Source organism: Amphiura filiformis, chromosome 10 (genome assembly GCF_039555335.1).
Source record: "Amphiura filiformis chromosome 10, Afil_fr2py, whole genome shotgun sequence".
Classification (NCBI taxonomy): domain Eukaryota; kingdom Metazoa; phylum Echinodermata; class Ophiuroidea; order Amphilepidida; family Amphiuridae; genus Amphiura; species Amphiura filiformis.
In genome coordinates, this window is record NC_092637.1 from 34627079 (window position 1) to 34649369 (window position 22291).

At 35.8% G+C, this 22291-nt stretch overlaps 2 protein-coding genes across 2 annotated transcripts; both read right to left on the minus strand.

The window, feature by feature from the left end:
- Window positions 1–215: 215 nt before the first annotated feature.
- On the minus strand, window positions 216–14824 carry LOC140161818 (epithelial discoidin domain-containing receptor 1-like). The gene is made up of 8 exons (XM_072185115.1): window positions 14639–14824; window positions 13586–13697; window positions 10309–10539; window positions 9745–9892; window positions 8261–8372; window positions 1886–2120; window positions 1076–1223; window positions 216–598 (listed from the first exon to the last, which is right to left on the minus strand). The coding sequence occupies exons 4-8, from the start codon at window positions 9794–9796 to the stop codon at window positions 216–218; spliced, it is 930 nt and encodes a 309-aa protein (XP_072041216.1). The 5' UTR covers window positions 9797–9892; window positions 10309–10539; window positions 13586–13697; window positions 14639–14824.
- LOC140161819 (discoidin domain-containing receptor tyrosine kinase B-like) lies at window positions 10314–14717 on the minus strand. The gene is made up of 3 exons (XM_072185116.1): window positions 14639–14717; window positions 13586–13697; window positions 10314–10539 (listed from the first exon to the last, which is right to left on the minus strand). The coding sequence occupies exons 1-3, from the start codon at window positions 14715–14717 to the stop codon at window positions 10314–10316; spliced, it is 417 nt and encodes a 138-aa protein (XP_072041217.1).
- Window positions 14825–22291: the final 7467 nt, after the last annotated feature.

Below are 22291 nucleotides of genomic sequence, written 5' to 3' on the forward strand. Positions count from 1 at the left end.
TTCATGTTACAACTGAAAACTGAAAATCGAATATTTAAACGCTTAACCAACATAGATCAATCCACAGAAGAGCACTAATATGCTTAAAAATATGAGATACATACTTTTGAGCACTATTTCCCGAAATTAGTATTAACATAGTCCTTGTTTGTCTATATTCGTCTCAATTGCTAGGTTCTTATTGTTTATGTAGACAGTAAATTTAAGAAATAGAGTTACTCTCCACTGATTGGTGCTATCAACTGAAGATCGCATTTGAGAAGAAAAGTCCGACTTATGATTCTCTTATCCGATAATGAGCATGCAAGGTACTTACATGGAAATACATGCAGGTTGGCTGATGTTGTCGCAGAACCTTCAGAATTTGTAGCGACACACGAGTACTGTGAATTGTCCCTTGTTCTCAGTAGTTCGATCCATAAAATGTATCCATTTGGTATGGGCATGAATGTGTATCTTGTGTTGGATGCTATTTTTTTGTTTCCTTTCATCCATTCAAATGTAGGGGTAGGGTGCCCGGATGCTTTGCATATAAAGGCGATGGGATGGTCCTCTAAACCACTCTCATCTCGTAACTCTTGAGTTATCACCGGTGGATCTGCAGTAAGTGACAAACAAAATAGAAACTAGTATGGTAATGTTTACACGTTACGGTGTACTCCCCTCTCTAGAATATTTCAGTTGAGAATGTATGTAAATGTGATAAATCTAGAGGTAATTTGTATGCAAAGTTCTTTTATGCAATACGATGTTTTGACTGTTACCAAGGTAAAGTGGGCTAACCCATGTGTAGGTCAACAATAAGACAAATGAACTACTACAGGGTGTTCAACAATAATACTTCATCTTAGTTAATCAAACAAGTCTGTTTCATCTGTAGAGAAACTTGTAGAGACACAGAAATTGTGATTCTGTGGGATATATTTTATAACGCTTTTGGCAAAACAACAATATCGCTACAAACAAATTATGGGCTCACTTGTTGAATCTTCCACAACATTTAAGTATGCATACTTCAGATAACTTTCAATAAATGAATTCCAGATGTTCTGATCACATAGTTTCACATACATACCTTGCCATAGACATCCAAAGAGCTCTATCCTCATACACTCCGTTGTGACCTTCTCTACTACAGGAACAATCCTGACTTTGGTGGCTATAATGGCTGGGCTTAGGTCAACAGTCTTAATGGTCTGTGTGTCTGAGTTACCATCAAATACCTACAAAGTTTAAAACAAATATGTGACATGATCTGGTTCATGGGGGGGGGCAAAGGCGGCAACTTTGAAATTGAGAAAACGGCAAAAATATGGAATACAAAAACAACAATAAAATACATAAGAAAATACAAATCACGAATCTTCATAACTTAAGAGCCAAGTATGCTAGACCTTTGGTGTTTTCAGTATATGATAGCCTAATGTTACTGCAAGGTAATTATTATAATAACTCAATTTTCAAAATGCTTCCTGTGGCCCCATGGAGCAGATCGTGTCACATATATAATAAACGAGATTTTTAATAATGTAATGATAAATGAGAAGAATACAGTACAAACTATAGTTAAAAAGAATAAACAAAATGAAGCTGTACAAGATGGAAGAAGGAACGATATAGAAATACCTGCATTTTATTTTAAAAAAAATTTTTTTAACCGTATAAGCATCATTCATTGTTGAACTATTAATGCTTACAGTACAAAGTGTTTATTTTCAACTTAACTCGGTATCTTCTCCTTTTAATTTTGAATCACGTTTATCTTCCTGGGGGCTGGGATAAAACGATAATATACCAATTAGTAGGGTATGGGCACTGGTATTGATGACAAACTGTTGGTTTCATATGAAAATGACTTGTGACTGTGAATTGCTGAAAAACTTACTGTTTCTAAATTCTGATCTTTATATCTCATCCAACTCCCGTCATTCGTTGTGTATTCCAAACGGAACTTCTTAACGTATTCTCTACCGTGGCCGAAATCCCAACGACCCTGCATGGAAACGGCAGTGACCATGGTCATGTTGATGAGGTTTATCTCTAGGTATTCATATCCACCCGTGTTCTCTGGTCGTACGCTGTCTGGACACCAGGCCCCGCCACCGAGGTTTAAATTTAATCTAGGAGAGAGGAATACATAAAAAAGTATATATACAAAGTTAGTTGTTCTTAAATTTTAAATGTCATGTTGCTCTGTATTTTTATGAGTTTCTCTTATAAATTTCTAGTTCTTAGAAAAACAAAGTGTACCAATTGTGAATATACTTTATGGAATCGTTGCCATTATAATATAACACATACCAGTAACCAGTAGTACACAGTTTCAAATGCATTTTTAAACAAACCTGTAATAATATTGCATCTATATAGGCAATAGAAACTGCAAACCTCATTACTTGCAAATATCTACAAAATAGCCGTTATTTTTAAACAAACACTCACCAATTGCATTTTAAAATTGCAATATGATGATCATCGATGTTTTTACATACTGTCTTGTGACGAAAAATGTAGTTTTGAGAAAATCGCATTTAAAGTTTTTACAATTTTTGAAGATCAACTGGAGAGCACCAAAGTAAAGTATGTTTATTAGTATCAAACAATATAATCAATAATATATCTGTATTTGTTCTCAACATAATACAAACTTTTTATTCATTCACTAGTTCGAAGTAATTAATTAAACTCACACGACAGTATACCAAAACATGCCCAATTTGACAACCTATAAATTAATAATGATACGTCATGTGATGCGACAGTATGTCAAAACAATAGGCAACTGCAGTTTCACGGTGGCCTATGGCGACGTATCTTCATGATGATACGACAGCACTGTATGTCAATTCATAGAACGATCACCCTAATTAGTGCCATATCTCATTAACGAATTATATTTACGTCTCAAAACCTTGTGAATATATATATATAGAGAGAGGTTCATTCATAGATTTTGAAAGTTTATATAACTCATTTTGCCCCAAAATCGCCATACGTTAGTATGTCAAAACTCCAACGGAATGCTTTCGGTTACTAAAAATGTACGTAATTTCTGCACCCAGTTTGAAAGATATATAACGTGTTATCTACAACAAATAATTTAGTGAAAGTGGAATTCAATTGTAAAGTTTCCTTTGTCTCAATATTCTCACACAACAAAATTCTTCATTGGTTAAATTTGACAACACTAAGTAGGCCTACCTTGCATTCTGTGGTCCGTAAGTTAGTGGATCATCACTGTACACAGAGCTAGCTGCTAGCTGGTTATTTGATATCCGTCTGTCACTCATGCCGAGACTTGAACGACATGTTTCTTTAAATACAAACATACAAAAGAAACAATAAATTATGATTATGTTCCGATTCAAACAGAAATATCGTAAAACCAATGAATCCTATATCCAGAGTTATTACCATCATGTTTGCTGAGAAAAAGCAGTGAAACATCACATACTTATTTAGGTATTGTAAAGTAGTGACAAACTTTATATTGCAAAAGATGGTTAGGCTGAAAGAAATAACGTACCGGGATCATTTGTCATTAAGACTTCTGTGGTAGATGATTCAGTGGTACCCGCTAAAGGCGTAGATTGTGGTGTAGTTAGGCCTAAATTAAAAAACAAAAAGGATTATTAACATGTGACAAAGAGAATGGGCTTTGAACTGCAAAAAAGCGCTATAGAAATGTTTTATGTATGTATGTAGGTAACAGGGGCAAGGAGGCAGGTCTAAACCTGTGAGAGATCTTGCCCTCTTTCAGATGCTGGACACTGTGATATTTTAGATTTTAGGCCTTTTTTACCTTGTAAGCAAAATGTTTTTGTCATTATGACCTCACTTGTTGAATCGGTCACACCATTAATGTATCAAATAAACATACTTCAGATAATTAAGATTTAATTTAAATCTGGTCAACCAGACATATCTATTTTGACGGACGAACCGACGTTGCGACTGAAACCTTCAGTCTTCAGCTGGGTTGTGATGCAAATGACCTTGAGTACCGGACACTTCCGGTATTATTAATGACAGTCGACGAGGAGTGTCCTTTATGATTCGGTCCCAGCCGTGTGACAGCTTGGCCCGGACGCCTCCTTCACGGTTGAGAGATGGTTGCTCCGCTCTCACCCAGATAGCCCCTTTCACACCCCGCTCAAACCAACGCTGCTCACGGTCTAAAATACGGACATCCTTGGTGTCAAAGTGGTGTCCGCTGGCTTTCAGATGTAGAAAACCGCTGAGTCGTTTCCACCTGAGCTAGCTCTGCGGTGTTGTACCATGCGATTATGAAGAGGTTGGGCGGTTTCTCCTGTGTAAGAGTCTTCGCAGGCTTGCTCACCCGAACATTCACAGGCTTGCTCAACTGAATCATAAAGGACATTCCTCGTCGATTGTCATCAATACCGGAAGCGTCCGGTACTCAAGGTCATTTGCATCACAACCCAGCTGAAGACTGAAGGTTTCAGTCGCAACGTCGGTTAGTCCGTCAAAATAGGTATGTCTGGTTGACCAAATTTAAATTAAATCTTAATTTCAACATACCAAGATGAATGAGAGTCTACGCAGTTTGATACTTCAGATAACTTTCAATAAATGAATTCCTGATGTTCTGATCACATACCTTGCCATAGACATCCAAAGAGCTCTATCCTCATACACTCCGTTGTGACCTTCTCTACTACAGGAACAATCCTGAGTTTGGTGGCTATAATGGCTGGGCTAAGGTCAACCGTCTTGATGGTCTGTGTGTCCGAGTTACCATCAAATACCTACAAAGTTTAAAACAAATATGTGACATGATCCCGTCCATGTGGGGAGAGAAATGCGGCAAATTTGAAATTCAGAAAAAAGCAAAAAATATGGAATGAACAAAAAAAGAAATACATAAGAAAATACACATCACGAATCTTCATAACTTAAGAGCCAAGTATGCTAGACCTAGTTTTTAGCCTAATGTTACTGCAAGGTAATTATTATAATAACTCAATTTTCAAAATGCTTCCTGTGGCCCCCATGGAGCAGATCGTGTCACATATATAATAAACGAGATTTTTAATAATGTAATGATAGATGAGAAGCATAAAGTACAAACTATAGTTTTAAAAAAAATAAACAAAATGAAGCTGTACAAGATAGAAGAAGGAACGATGTAGAAAAACCTGCATTTTATTAAAATAAAAACAATTTAAAAAACCGTTAAAGCATCATTCATTGTTGAACTCTTTATGCTTAAAGTGTTTATTTTTAACTTGACTCGGTATCTTCTCCTTAGTTTTGAATCACCTTCATCTCCTGAGGGCTGGGATAAACGATAATATAGCAATTCGTAGGGTATGTGCACTGGTATTGATGACAAATTGTTGGTTTCATATGAAAATGACTTTGTGAATTGCTGCAAAAACTTACTGTTTCTAAATTCTGATCTGCATATCTCGACCAACTCCCACCATTCGTTGTGTATTCCAAACGGAACTTCCTAACGTATTCCCTACCAAGGCCGTAATCCCAACGGCCCTGCATGGAAACGGCAGTGACCATGGTCATGTTGAGGAGGCTTATCTCTAGGTACTCATATCCACCCGTGCTCTCTGGCCGTACGCTGTCTGGACACCAAGCCCCGCCACCGAGGTTTAAATTTAATCTAGGAGAAAAGAATACATAAAAAAGTATATACAAAGTTAGTAATTCTTCGATTTTAAATGTTTTTAAAATAATTTCATGTTGCTCTGTATTTTTACGAGTTTTACGAAATCCCTAGTTCTTATAAGAAGTGTACCAAGTGTGAATATACTTTGTAGAATAGATCTCATTATACAGTTAGCATCCTGGACAACAGATTCTTTTGTTATGCAAGGCTCACTCAGTCATTTAATGAGGCAATACAAACGATCGAATTTGGTGTTGAAATGAGCTAAATTTTTAGTTACACCTTTTCGATGTAAAATTAATTTTCTCGGCCAAATGAAAAGCAATCATTTTCATTTTTTCAGTAAATGTCAGGAAAAATTGTAGTGCTTGATACTGTATTTTTTTTTTAAATTTCTAGTGTTAAACTTAGGCGTGAAATTTAGTCATTTAGTGTAAGATTTTCGATTTTGATAGGCTTAAACTCTGCCCGCGAGCCTTTTTTTTGATCAACCTTTTAGCTTTTCAAAGTAAGATAGTTCGCTAATGAAGGATTTTTCCCAACTTTCTAAAGCACATCACCGTGAGCGATATATCATAGTTTTGTCAGAATTTGCGTTTTCATTTCACCATTTTTACTGCCGGCTGACCATTTTTCAAAATCAACGCGTGAAATCTAAGGCTAATACTAGCATTGTGGATCGATATCCCTGGGTTTAATAGGAATACCGGCATGGCTACAGTGTTGCTAGAACTTCAATATAGCAAAGAAATTCCCAGGCCTATAGCGCTCCTACTGATCATGTTTAACCAGAACACTCAATTGGGGATTTGGGCTACCAAATCGCTGGTCGGGCAATTTGCTTTCAATGGAAAATTGACCTGGATAAACAACAAAGGAAATATCGACTATTTCTGCTGGTTGCTCTCGAGATAAAAGTACTGACTTTGACATTATCGGAGCATGAAGGGAAAAAGGGTAAAACAAAAACGGAAATTCTGACAAAACTATAACATATAGACCCACACGACGTTCCTTACAGGGGTGGGAAATATCTTTCTTTAGCAAACTATATTAGTTTGAGACGCTAAAACATGAATTCCGTAAAAAGCTCGCGGGCGAATTCAAGGCCTATAAAAATCAAAAATATCACACTAAAAGACACAATTTGATGCTTAATTTTAACACCAGGATTTTAAAAAAAAATGCATATCCAAGCACCAAGTTTTTAACTGACATTACTGAAGAAAAAAAAAAATATTGCTTTATATTTGACCGAGAAAATTAATTTCATTGCAAAAAGGTGTATCTCTGAATTGTGCTGATTTTAACATGTATCGATCGACTTTTAGCGCGACTAAGCATTTCTAAAGAATCGGTTGTCCAGGTGGCTGACTGTATAACCTACATACATTACATTAGCATTCTTATTACAACATCATACTTAGCCATTACCTCTAATTACTTTACCAGCAACCAGGAGTACACAGTTTCAAATGCATTTTTTAAACAAATCTGTAATAAAAATATTGCAAAAATATAGGCAAAAGAACTGCCAAGCTAATCACTTGCAACTTGAGACCGTGCGCAACCTTGGTGTCGTTTTCGATAGCCAAATGTCCATGTCCACCCAAGTTACTTCTCTCTCACGCAGCATAACCTACCATCTCCGTAACATCTCTCGCATTCGTCATTTTCTAGACTTTGATACTTGTAACAATGTTATTCGCTCACTCGTTCTATCCAGATTGGATTATGGTAACATCTTACTTTTGGGTTCGAATGTTACTGAAATTGCTCGTCTTCAAAGACTAGAGAATTGGGCAGCCAAGATAATTTTTCTTGCAGCCAAGAAAGACCATGCTACCCCATTGCTCCGCGAATTGCACTGGCTGCCCGTGAGGGAGAGAGTCTACTACAAAGCCATGTTGTATGTTTACAAGTGCCTTGCTGGCTTGGGGCCGGATTATTTGGCATCCTCCTTGTCATTATATATCCCTGGAAGACGAGGACTTCGATCTGCCACCGATGCCACTCGCCTGCATGTGCCCAAACTCCACTACCGTTCATTTAAGTCAGCCGCTGATAAGGCTTTTGCTTTCACAGCTCCTAAGTTGTGGAACCAGCTACCTGTTTCTGTCCGCTCCTCCAACTCTTTGCCAGTGTTCAAAAAAGGGCTGAAAACATTCCTGTTTTCAGAAATATAATTGCTTTTATTGCATTTGCTTATATTCTGTCATGTTTTTGCTATATTTTTCTTGCTATGTTGTATTGAGCGCTGTGATCATTTGAAATGGCGCTATATAAAAGCCTATTGTATTTATGTATGTATGTATGTATGTATGTATGTATGCAAATATCTACAAAATAGGAAGCCGTTATTTTTAAACAAACACTCACGAAATCATTTATGGCTGAGAAATTGCACTTGAAAATGGCAATATGATGAGCAATAAAATGCTTTCGGTTACTAAAAAATGTACTACATTTCTGCACTCAGTTTGAAAGATATATCTCGTGTTATCTACATCATTTAGTGAAAGTGGAATTCAATTGTAAAGTTTCCTTTGTCTCAAATTTCACAGACATCAAAATCCTTCATTTGCTAGATTTGACAAGTCTAAGTATGCCTACCTTGCATTTTGTGGTCCGTAAGTTAGTGGATCATCACCGTACACAGAGCTAGCTGCTAGCTGGTTATTTGGTATCCGTCTGTCACTCATGCCGAGACTTGAACGACATGTTTCTTATTACAAACAAACAAAAGAAACAATAAATTATGATTATCCCAGCAAACACAAAACGTTTTCGACATCATTCGCAAAAGGTTATACAAGGTTGTCAGAAAACGTTTAATTGTCGGGTTATATAAAGGGTACATTAATGGTATAAAACGTTTTCATAACATTAAATAACATTTGTTGGTAATTTACAGCACAGCTAACAAAAATGTTTTACAGAAAACATTTAAATGTCGGGTTATATAAAGGTTATAAAAACGTTTTAATAACATTTCAAAAAAATTTATGAAAACTTGGTACAAATCATTCTAAACAGAATGTTATTTTGGGTTTGAAAAAATATTTACAATAACGTTTTAAAAATGTTTTCACGACCTTTATATAACCCGACATTTAAATGTTATTAAAACGTTTTGTAAAAAACATTTTAAGAACATTTTAACATAATGTTATTTAAGTGTTGACAAAATATTTGGCCAAAAATGTTTGCAAAAATAGTTTACAATGACATTTTAAAAATATTGTTGTAGTGTGTTTTCATACAAAACGTTTTAAAACGATTTCATGACCATTATATAACCCGACATTTTAATGTTATTAAAACGTTTTTACCTAAACCAAAACCCAAAATATAACTTATTTAAAACGTTTTAAACACGGTTTTTGTGTTTGCTGGGCCCAGCAAACACAAAACGTTTTCGACATCATTCGCAAAAGGTTATAAAAGGTTGTCAGAAAACGTTTAAATGTCGGGTTATATAAAGGGTATATTAAGAGTATAAAACGTTTTCATAACTTTAAAAAACATTTTTTTATAATCTACTGCTCAGCAAACAAAAATGTTTTACAGAAAACGTTTAAATGTCGGGTTATATAAAGGGTATAAAAACATTTTAATAACATTCCAAAAACATTCTTGAAAACTTGATACAAAACATTCTAAACAAAATGTTATTTTGGGGTTGAAAAAATATTTTGCGTAAAATGTTTGCCCAAAATATTTTCAATAACGTTTTAAAAACGTTTTCATGACCTTTATATAACCCGACATTTAAATGTTATTAAAAGATTTTGAAAACAACATTTTAAGAACATTTATGTGTTTGCTGGGTTCAAATATTTTAAGATAATGTTATTTAAGTATTGACACAATATTTGGCAAAAATATTTGGAAAAATAGTTTACAATAACATTTTTTGAAAACATTTAAAAATATTGTTGTAGTGTGTTTTCATACAAAACGTTTTAAAACGTTATCATGACCTTTATATAACCCGACATTTTAATGTTATTAAAACGTTTTTACCTAAACCAAAAGCCAAAATATAACTTATTTAAAACGTTTTTAAAACGTTTTCGTGTTTGCTGGGTACATACCTTGCCATAGACATCCAAAGAGTTCCACCCTCATACACACCGATGTGACCATCTCTACTACAGGAACAATCCTGACTTTGGTGGCTATAATGGCTGGGCTTAGGTCAACTGTTTTGATGGTCTGTGTATCCGAGTTACCATCAAATACCTACACAATTTAAAACAAATATATAATAAACGAGATTTAAATAATGTAATGATAAATGAGAAGAATAAATTCTGTTATATTCCAAAATATTTGCAAATGGTAACGAAATTACGTCATCAAAATTATCAAACGCCAGTGGCCATTATCGACGCTAATATGATTGTTCTAAGCACGTTGGTTTACACACAACATGATGCATTTTTGAGATTGAGATGGACCACAATAGCATAATCCCAATGGCATAGTTCAATAACCTCAAGTAAACAATCATAGAGCAAAATTTGACCTCAAGTTTCAGAGTATGAGTTTTTGTACCCAAATTTTCAAAGGTCATTCAATGAATGTATAAATGTATTCGGGTTAAAGGACTGTGCCCTGATAGATGCGCATATTGTGGATCCTAGTGATAAACTTACTGTTTCTAAATTCTGATCTGCATATCTCGACCAACTCTCACCATTCGTTGTGTATTCCAAACGGAACTTCCTAGTTCCATACCATGGCCGTAATCCCAACGGCCCTGCATTGAAACGGCAGTGAGCATGGTCATGTTGATGAAGTTGATCTCTAGATACTCGTATCCACCCGTGTTCTCTGGTCGTGCGCTGACTGGACACCAGGCCCCACCACCGAGGTTTAAATTTAATCTAGGAGAGAAGAATACATAATACATAATAGAGTGTAATACCAAATTAGATCGTTTTAGACAAATTTCTTAGTAATCTCTAGTTTTCGGAAAAATGTGTATCAATTGTGAATATACTTTATGGAATCGAACCCATTATAACTTATACGTATACATTATATTGGCCATTACCTCTAATACTTTAATGTAATTTTTATCAAAACTGTAAAAAAGGAAAGCAGCACTGGTGACATCTATTGGCAAAACATATACGTTATATTTGTCCGTAAAACTGTGTTGTAAGGCAAAAGCACTAGCTGCCAAGTTAATCACCTGGAAATATCTACGAAATCGGAAGCCATTCTTTTACAAATACTCCAGAATTAATTTATGGCTGAAAAGTGGCATCTGATAAATGGCAATATAATGTGCAATAGAATGCTTTTTGTCCAAAACAAACAAGTTTACAGCAATTCTGCACCAACTTTTAAAATATAAAATGTCTTTTGAGATCTGGGGTAATGTCAACTATTGTTTTCTCTTGCAAGTCTAATATTCGAGTGGATGTGTGTACTCTCGCGTTGAAATGTCTTTCCGCACCCCTTATAACCGCAGAAAATGCTAAATTGTAATGATACTACAAATGAAAAACGTATCAAACCTAACTGTCACTTAAATATAAACCCTTTAATCAATAATAGTCATAATTGCCGAAACCTGGAACCATCATTTACAAAAAATAAAGAAAGAAAAAATATCCTTATTTTTCGGTAAATTACACAGTAAAATGCCATTGAAAAAAGTGGCGGCGCTGTTTAATGAGGCTCATAATGACGTCAATACCCTGTTGCTATCAAAAAGTTATCATGATCGACTTGCAGTTATCCCGACTGCAACGCTGGTCATCATCAACAATGTTTGATACAAACGCTATTTGGGTTCGGTTGTTATTATTATCTTGGTGTTGTTTTTTTCGGCCGTCGAGATTTCGGGCGATTGTCCATTGAGCCATGAATCTCATTTTTTCTCAAATTATATCGAACAGATTCCTCGTCAATATTCAATAATCTTGCAATTTCACGGTTAGATTTTTCTTCACTATGATATGCTTCTATCGTTCTCTTCTGGTGATCAGTAATTTTTGGCATTTTGAGCCTGATCTGATGTTAAAACTGAACAATTTTGGAAGTCGAAATTAAACTACAAGGTGTCTCAATAAAAATAGGCCCCGTGGATTGGGGGACGTAACTTAAAATGTCGGCAGTAAAATCAAAAATGTTTTAAAGATTCAAAAACCATGACACTTCTTCTTTAAAATGGTGCACAAAACCTCCAAATCCGTTCACGCGTCACAAAGATAATTAGGATATTACAAATAGACCCATTTTGGACCGTTCCAATGGGGTAATACACATTAAACACTAACGTGCTGCATTTTAGTTTATAATGGACAAAAAGAAATGAAGTTGATGGGTACGAATTAAAAAATTAACCAAGAATGTTTTTCGCAACTTTCTGTTTTGGTTAACAATATTGTTGAAACATTTCTCAAGTAACAATATAGGGCCAAGCGGTCACATAGTTTCATAGTATACACATACATGACCAGAAAACCACTAAAAGGGTTCTTTCCTATGAATGAATCTCAAGAATGGCGTTAAGTAACCACAAAAAAAACGCTAGTTGATGCACGACTAGTGATTTTGAAAACATAGCCTAAGCAGGATTTACCCTTTTGAGCAAAAACATCCATATACAGGAATTTGGCGCATTTTAACAACAAATAAGCAGGATTTTTTTCATCTGAAAGGTAGCACCAATGCAGGCTTTAAAAAGAATACACACGTTATATGATTTCTTTACCATTTTCCAATATAATGTTTGAGTGATAGTCCTGGTGCAAATCAGTTGATGAAGCACGCTTTGCGAATTATCGGGATCAATAAATGACTCCTAAACCATGTAAAGCTATGTAAACGCATCAACTGTAGCGGATCGCAATTCTCCCGATTCATTATCTGAAAAACGATTTATTTTCCTGGTCAACATGTGTACATTATGAAAATTAACTGACCCCATGGCCGTTTTGTTGCTTGAGAAATGTATGAACTATATTTTAAGAAGGTATATTCTCACATATATTTTTAACCCAAAGAGAAAAGTGTGAAAACCATTGAGATTGGTTGGTGGATGTTTTCACCTCATACCCAGCAAGACTGAGAGTTTACTTCATTTTTTTTCCATTCGAAACTACAATGCAGCACATTATGTGTATTGCCCCATTGGAACGGTCCAAAAATGTGTTTATTTGTACAATCCCAATTATCTCAGTGACGCGTGAACAGATTTTGCTGATCTGCGCACCAACTTAAAGACGAAGCGTTATGGTTCTTATATCTACAAAAAAGTTTTGATTTTACTGCCGAAATGTTAAGTTACGTCCCCTTATCCACATGTCCTATTTTTATTGAGACACCCTGTATAATGCGCTGCTAGATAGGAAATCCCTGTAGTGAGGCTGCATGATATTAACTGTATGGAAGTTATCTCTTTTGGATCGTGGCAAATAACATAATCGTATAACAATTACTAATCCGTTGTAATCGGGGGATACCTTTATTCCTCTAGGTTCATAATTCATAACCTTGATCATTTGTTAGGCATCGCATGTTTTAGAAAAAGAGGTCAAATAGCCCGGGCGTCATCTGTTGTTATGGTGGTCGTCATAATTAGCTAATTAAGCACAGCGCCGCCACTTTTCCTATGGGGATTTTGTACAGGTTTTTCATGAGATCATAAGGAAGTTTGTTTCGTTATTTTCCAGCAATGTTTTGATGTTGAAAATTGATTAAAACTGATTAAAGGTATTATAGATGATATTGATGTAAATATATATGTTTCAAGTTAGTATTATTTACTAAAAATTCAACAATTGTTACTGCGGAAAGATATTTCAGCGCGGGAGTACGTCCTGATGAAGACCCGTGTCAATTATCTTTGAGTCAAATGGCTGTTTAAACTTCAATTGCTGTCATAATATTATTTCTCTGTTTTTGACAATTATGTACCTCGCATTTTGTGGTCCGTAAGTTAGTGGATCATCACCGTACACAGAGCTAGCTGCTAGTTGATTATCTGGTATCCGTCTATCACTCATGCCAAGACCTGAGCGACATGTTTCTATAAAAACAAACAAACATACAAAATATTTTTAAAGTTTTATTTGAATTAAGATGCCATTTGAGAGTGTTCAAAAGAAGACAGCATAAACCTGTGGTTCATTTACTCTGAAAAAAAAAATGAATTTTCCGTTTCAGCTGACATATCTCGCTAAGAAACACGAACGCGCGCGGGGCTTTCAGACATAACATAGGCTCATAAATCATGCTTATGTTGAAAATGAGTTACGACAGTTTTGACAGGCCCAACCCCTCGCCACCCCTTTCTTTACATAAAACAACTCCATTAGGATTAGTGAAACTAAATAAGAACGTTTTTTTCCATTTGATTTTCACAAAATAATGCTAATTTATTTGTTGAATAATGTCACGTATCATGCCTACTCCATTTTCCATCTGAAGTGACAAGCGGGTAAATATTTACATATTTTTGATATGTAATAAATCCTACTTCAGTATATGCAGGCAACATAATTTAGGGTGTGGGGTGTATGTGTGAGTGAAATTCTAAACACATTATATCGGGGTCACACATAAGAAAATACTGTGAACAGTGAACTGCGGTCATTTGTACTTGCTGGACGGAATTGATAAGAGTGCGAATACCACAATGTCTAAATTGTCCGAGCTATATAGTCCAAACAAAAAAATTGAATGCGTCACTATCAGTTAGGCAATTACCAAAACGTAAAATTTCGTCTTCTGTCTGTGGTTGCCGGTGTTTAGACATACGGAGGGGTGGGGTGTGTAGGGGTGTATTTGGGGTGTGTGAGTCAGTGAGTATGTTCGTGTCGAACTTTACCCAGGTCGGTTCAGAAAGTGTTGCAGGGGGGACTTTTAAGAGAGTACACCTACCTGTGTCTTGTGGTACCGAGTTTAAATTGAATAAAACCCATGCATCCAAATTTACCAGTACACCTCAAATAGGGCTACATTACTTACTTGAATCGAGCTGTGCAAATCCAATAGCAGCAAAATACAGCAGGAGCACTGTAATATTCCAATCTAGAGTTCTCCACATGGTAACCCGGGATTAGCTTATCTTAGCTTAGTTTAGCTACTCGCTTTGCACCACTATATAACCACAAACGTAAAAAAAACTAAGCAAAATGGCAGGACAAACCAACAAATCGGTATTGGTCGTGCGCTGACTTTTACATCTAATGACCCATGAAATGTCAGATGATATAAAACATTAGACCATCATTACAATACATTACCATGGTTACGGAAGAGTTCCTGCGCTCTTTGCGGTTTATTTATTTATTTAATTGTTACGTGACTGGCAGTGCATTGCAATGTACGAAGTGGCGTCAATTCCAGTGAGTACATTGAAAGGTCAGAATGGCTGCAAAAATTGTTGTCCAGTACTGCCATCTGCTCTATTATACTTCCTCTTTTTGCAGGACATTCTGTGGAAGTGGGAAAACTAGAAACATTGTCAATTACAAAGTAAAGTGGTCGCACCAACCTGTGGAATGACCCGATGAACAAATTTACTGAATCTTTTTTTTTATCAGACCATAGACCATATAGGGTCTATGATCAGACTTGACAAAAAATATGAGAACTTATGCAATTGGCCCCGGGCTGTTTATTAACCTCTGAACTCAATATATCACCAACTTCTTGCTGTGTCTCAAATTTGGCGTCTAATGTTTTCACGTTCCAGTGGTGCAAGTTAGTATAATCAAAGCTATTCTGGCTAATACTTTGGTAAAACAAACAAACTAAAGGTTGATGTCCTGTTTAGAAAAATGTGCTTATGTAAGGTAATACAATACAATACAATACAATACAATAAACGGAATTTATATAGCGCCTTAGCATAAGTATGAAGAAAGCGCTTTACAATGATCTTAAAAGTACAACTTACACTACATCTTAGGCTACACTTAATGTACAACTTAATTAAAAATAAAAAACTTAGTTTGGAAACAAATAGGTTTTCAGGTTAGATTTAAAAGTGGGCAGACTATGTGAAGTACGAAGTTTTAAAGGTAATTTGTTCCAGAGAGCTGGCACAGAATTGCAGAAGGCATTATTCCCATATGTTGTGTGAGTTCTTTTACATTCAAGCAGACTGCCATCAGCATGTGATCGTAGGAACATACCATCAGAAAATGTGTGAGATTTTAGGAGATTTTGTATGTACAGTGGTGTTGTTTCATGTCTACTTTTATAAGCGAATGTGAGTAGTTTGTAGGTAATAAGCTCATTTACTGGAAGCCAGTGAAGCTCTTTCAGCAGAGGAGTGGTGTGTTCCATACGGTTTGCCTTGAAAACAAGTCTGGCAGCTCTGTTTTGTATCTTTTGTAGTTTTTGTGTGTTTTTACAGTTGTTCCATATAATAAAGAGTTACAATAATCAATTCGAGAAATAACAAGTGAGCGGACAGCATGGTTGCAAGTGTCTTTATCAATATAACAGCGAATGCGTCCTATATTACGAAGATGATAATTTAAAGAGCGAGAGACAGCAGATATTTGAGATGACATAGACATGGTTGAATCAAAAAGAACTCCAAGGTTGCGTACAGAATCAGATGGTTTGATAATTGTTCCACATACATTAAGAGTTGGTTCATATATATATTTCAAATTATATGCAGAGCTAGCAACAAAGAATTCGGTTTTATCTTCATTCAGTTTAAGCTTATTTACATTCATCCAATTCTTGATTTCAGCAATACATGATTCCAATTTGAAAAGAGCAGTTACACTATCTCCAGGTATGCGGGGATTAAATTCTGTATATATTTGCGTATCATCTGCGTATATGATAGTTCAATCTGTGTTTCTGGATAATTTTTCCAAGTGGGTATGTGTAGTAGCTAAACATCCCAGGACCTACCACTGATCCCTGGGGTAGGCCAAATTCCATTGTTTGAGTTTTAGAAAAATCACCACCTATACCAACTTGGCTATTGCGTCCTTTGAGGTAGGAGAGTATCCAGGATCACACGGCTCCATTAATGCCAAGAGATTTTTCAAGTCTATCATTCAAAATATCAAAATCAATAGTGTCAAAAGCTGCACTTAGATCTAATAATACAAGATAAACAGCTTTTTTGTTGTCCAGTGCACATAGAATATCATTTTTCACTTTCAGAAGAGCAGTTTCTGTTCCATGATTAGGCTTGTAAGCAGATTGGTAAGGCTCCAGCAAACAATTTGTAGACATATGGGAAAACATCTGTGACATAACACATTTTTCCATAATTTTTGAAAAACATTTAATATTGGAGACAGGTCTATAATTTTTAAGTTCATTGGGATCCAGGGTTGCTTTTATGATAGGGGTGACAATAGCTTGTTTCAAGGAGTTGGGAAAAGTGCCAGACTTTAGTGATATGTTAATAACTGTAGTTAAGGTGGGAATAATTGATGACATGCATTGCTTGAGTAGCCAGGTTGGAATAACGTCAAGAGAACAATTCTTATTTGGTAACTTGCATATAATTTTTCTGACGATTTCTTCCTCTACCAAATTAAATTCTTGCATTGACTGTATTTGATTGAGTTCTTGAACTTCTGTATGTATTCGGATGTTATTACCATTTTTGTCCAGATTATTTCGGATTTTGACTATCTTGTTTTTGAAGAAGTCGGCAAACGAATCGCTAAGTTCTTTATATGAGTCACATGATGGTAGAACTTTGGCACCCTTATTGAGAAGTTTATTTATAATTTGAAAAACCTGTTTGTTGTCAGCGGCTGCTAGTTGTTCATTATAATAAGATTTCTTGGCTTCATGTATAAGCTTATTTACAGACGTATGTTGTTCTTTAAAGGCTTTTAGGTTTTCTTCAGTGTCATGTTTTTGCCATTTACGTTCTAGACGTCGGCGAATGCGACGTGCCTCTTTGATTTCATCATTGTACCAAGGTGATACTGGTCTTACTGTCCTGATTCGTGTTGTTGCTGGTGCATGTTTGTCAAGGACATTTTGTATGGTTTGTTCAAATAAGTCATAAGCAAAATCAGCATTCATGTTTTCATTTAGTTCAAGTTTTGACAAATCCAGATTCAGATCATTTATGAAAGATGGCATATCAATTGTTTTATATTTGCGAGATACAGATTTGATTTTCTGATTTGGTGGTTTCTTTTTGCACACATCGAAATGTATAACATAATGGTCAGAACTGAGACATTTGCGCACATTACAGTTCTTAATTATATCATCATCAGACCTCGTTATAACCAAGTCAAGAGTATGACCTCGTTTGTGAGTTGGTTCCAAAACATGTTGAGACATATTCAAACAAGATAAAATAGATATGAAAGATGCAACTTCAGATTTGGTTGGGATATCAACATGCAAATTAAAATCACCTAAAACTACAATTTTGTTAGCACTCATATTTACATCAGAAAGAAAATCATCAATTTCAGTTAAATAGTCCTTAGTCTTAAACCCATTTACAGTAGACGGCGGTGGCCTATACACTACAATATATTCTACACATCTTAAAACATCCGTTACAATAGCATGTTCAAAAGTTACAGTTTTAATATCAGTCCTTTTGATTGAGAGTTTCAAATTTGATCTGTACAGAATTCCAATTCCTCCACATTAATCAGTTTCAGTTCGTGGAATATTGAGGAAGGAATACGATGGAGGTGTGAGTTCTCCAATTATGACAAGGCCATCTTCACATAACCAGGTCTCCGTTACAAACAATACGTCGATGTTATTTTCCAAGACAAAGTCATAAACAGAGATGGTTTTGTTCCTAGTTGATCGGGCATTCCATAAAACAGCTTTAATGTGATCATGATGAGATGAAGGGGAAATTGTGCAAATATTGTCGGGGTTGCTACATGTAGATCTGTTCATTTCTGCAAACAGGGGGTCAAATCTTTTTTCCGCTCGTACAGGAATATTCTTAGTTCGGCGGCGTCCAGCTTTCTTACCTCTGTGTGTGCGATAGTGGTGGGGTTTTTCTGCTAGAATTCCAAGGTTTTGAATGTGAGTTAATGTGTCCGGGGGTAAGCAGTAAGTTGAATTGGGTAATTTAGAGGTGGAACGGAGGTGAAACAGTTCATTTCGGCTGTAGGAAACATTTTGAAGCGCATGATGATTAGAAGCATCAGGGTGGTTTTTGTTGTTGGGATTCTCAGGTCCAGGGTTAGGATTGATGTCTCCAGACACCAAAAGTTCAAGGCGAAAAGTACATGAAGAGTTATCATAGTAGGATACCAGGCATTTCAGATATTTCAGATGATGAAGTTGATGGTTTGGACTAGGTAAAGTTGTTGTTAAACTTGTCCATAGACTTTTGTTTATCATGAAAGTTTCCAAAGGTGACTCCTCATCACACAATGGTTGAACAGGGATGAGAAGGAGGATAAACAAGATGATGAGCTCCATTTTGTTTTTTCCATAAAGTTATTCATCCATTGTTATAAAAATGATATTCACATTCATATAGTTGCATATGAGTCATTGAAGTTAATTGGTCCAGACAGGTTTATGAGTAGCAAGATGATCAATAACGCCATTATTAACAACAAGGTTAAAGTTGTAACATAAAGAACAACAGTTTGAAGTGGGGATTATATCCTGGGTGTCAAGTAGCTCAGTTCAAGAGCACATTCCAAGGCAAAACACAACCTGTCCATAGCAGTCAGTGCATTTCAAAGTTTTCAAGAGTTGAAAAATTCAAAACTATTTCCATTTGTTACACAAAGATAAATCCACAGATATGTACATAAATTGTCCAGTAGAATCCTGAAGTTACTAGCATGGTGTCTATATAAAATTGAAGGGATGAATCCACCAAAAAACAGGTACTTTATACAAAACAACACAGAGGATGGACAGGCCGCTTGTTAGGCGCACCACCATCAAATTTAATCAGGTAAATGTGCACTCTCAGAAATGCATATAGTAAGAGTGCCATAATTATGGACATATGCAAAATTATAATAAGGGAAAATATACAGGGATCTAAATGTAAACACAGATTTGGTGTAAATACAACAATTTTGAAGAAAATTGCAACCAAAAAAAAGCGAAAATTAACATAGATAAAAACCGCCGTTGATGTTTATTATTTAAGGTATTTAACCAACAATGAACAATTAACAATTAAAGTTTGTTTATAGGAAAAATACCAGCCGTATAATACATCGCGTGACAGTAGTCACCCACAAATATGCTCTGAAAGCCAATATTTCAACTTGTTCAACCTACGAGTAGGAACGTAAAGCAACCATGACATTTATATGAAATTTTCAGCCAAGCTGAACTGTAGTTAATAACATGACACTTATTTTTGATGCCCGCGCTTTCTTGCTTGAGGATTCCATTTTTGCATGTTATTTGTTGCTTACACAAATAGATTTTGTTAAGTGTCATTAATTTGAGGGTAAAATGGACCAGGACGAAGGATGGGATGTCTTTTGCTATACTTGCAATTACTTATTGTTTCTTGGTCATTTATGCATTTTTGTTTTAATATGTTTCTTACTTTCTTACTTTGTTGTTTCCTACTTTCTTTTCATTTACAACATAAGTCATGTCTCTTCTTGGAATAAAAGGTAGCTCTGAAATAGCTGTTTCGTATGTCTTTGGTTCCTCTGAAGTGAGTTTACTGCGCTGCTCTGCCCTCTCTACCTGGTTGCCTCCTTGACGAATAAATGTTTCAACCCTGGTCCTCATTGCATCAATTGCGTTGCGTACCATCATTGTGCGCCGGATACTTGCGAATGCAGTAGTATAAATACGTTTGCTAATATCTTGGAGGCCAGCTGGTGGTCCTCGCTCATAGACGTCGCTTTGGATATTGCCACAAAGGAAGAGTCAAGTGTTATGAGGTCTGGTGATCTTGACTCATTCCAACCACTCTGTTTGCTATCCTTGGACAGAGTGAAAAACGGGTACTTTCATGATGCAGTCATGTCTACAGTAGAATTCACCACGACCTTTGCAGGACTTACTGGCCCATTAAAAGCTATTAAACCAAGACAACACTCATTGAAAACAGCTCAACTGATTAAATCATATCTTCTCTGGTTAAATCCACACAACATATGTTTTTGCTTTACATGTACAATGGAGCAATGAGCTGGTATTATAGTTTCAGTTGGGTGAACGATTATAAAGCGAACGCTAGAGAACAATTCTGTGTGGGCTTTTGTTTACGAAATGAGACAATACTCTGCTTATTGTTAACCAGCGTTCTTGAAAATGAGAAGCATGGTGATTTGCAGACTTGCAGACACGGTTTGAAAATAATTTCTTCATATGTTTTGGTGTTATCTGTCGTTTACATATCCTTCCTAAAACACCAAAGTACGAATATTTCCAAACACCTAAATTAGCTAAAAATTTAGAGCATGTTACAAAACTATATTTTCTAGAATTTCAGAAGAGTACTTTTAATATTGGCCGGTTATTTTTCACACAGCGACGTTAACTAGGCAATTGTACTATTACCTATAACATACACTAAAACACCAAAGTACGAATATTTCCAAACATCTAAATTAGCTAAATATTTAGGACATGTTACAAAACTATATTTTCTAGAATTTTAGAAATGTACTTTTAATATTGGCCGGTTATTTTTCACACACCGATGTTAACTAGGCAATTACCCATACTTCTAACATATGCTATTTGTAGAGGTTACGCGTCAATGGTAAGAGCACTGTGTATTGTGTATAAGTAAACGGACAGTAACTGCAGTATGTTCTTTAAAAGAGTAGGCCCTACATCTTCAAAAGTTGTGGGCCAATTGGTATAAATTATTTTGGTTTATTAAAGCTAACGATTAAAGGTTTCTTTACATACGTATATACCATAATATATTTCATCAACTTTTCAGAAATAGGAGAAAAAGACGGCGCAATGAGGGTTCAGTTTTGTTTTGTTTTGTTGGGGGGGTGGTGACACCCTGTATAAAGCATATTGATTCTTCCAATAATTGGTTTTTTTTGCATTTCAGCTGCCTCAGATATTAAGCATTAAATCACAAACTCTCAATCAGGACTGACAAAGAAAAACATGTTTGGCAAAGGGTTCTAAAAACAGATTTTCTTGTGTGTCACGATTTTTATCCTGGTTGATCCTGATGCTGTATTAGGCAGTGGTTGGTAATGCCTAAAAAGAATACCCCATGATCGAAAAGGAATGCAAGGGAACATCATGAAAAAATATTGGTACGATCAAGAAAACGGGCTGTGATATGTTTCAAATTAGTGGAGGCGTTTAACACTTGGGTTTTAGATGTACTATCTAATCCGGCACATTATGATACCCCATTGAATCCAGTGTGACTTCAAGAAGCAAAGATACAAGCATTTGATTAGACGAAGGTCCAGTTTTAAAAGTGACAAACTGGCCCATACAAAACTCCCCGGACTAGACATCTGGTTTGAGAGTGGAGAGTGGTAAATGTAAGACGAATAGCGATATGCACATAGTTTATGCGTAAAGCCGTACGACCAATAGTGATAGGCATATACGTGACTGATTTAATGATACGTATACATGAGCTGACATTCACGGGGCGTGTTACACGCACTCGATTGGTGAACTCTGAATAAAACCGGAGATCTCCGGTTTTAATATAAAAGCTCAACT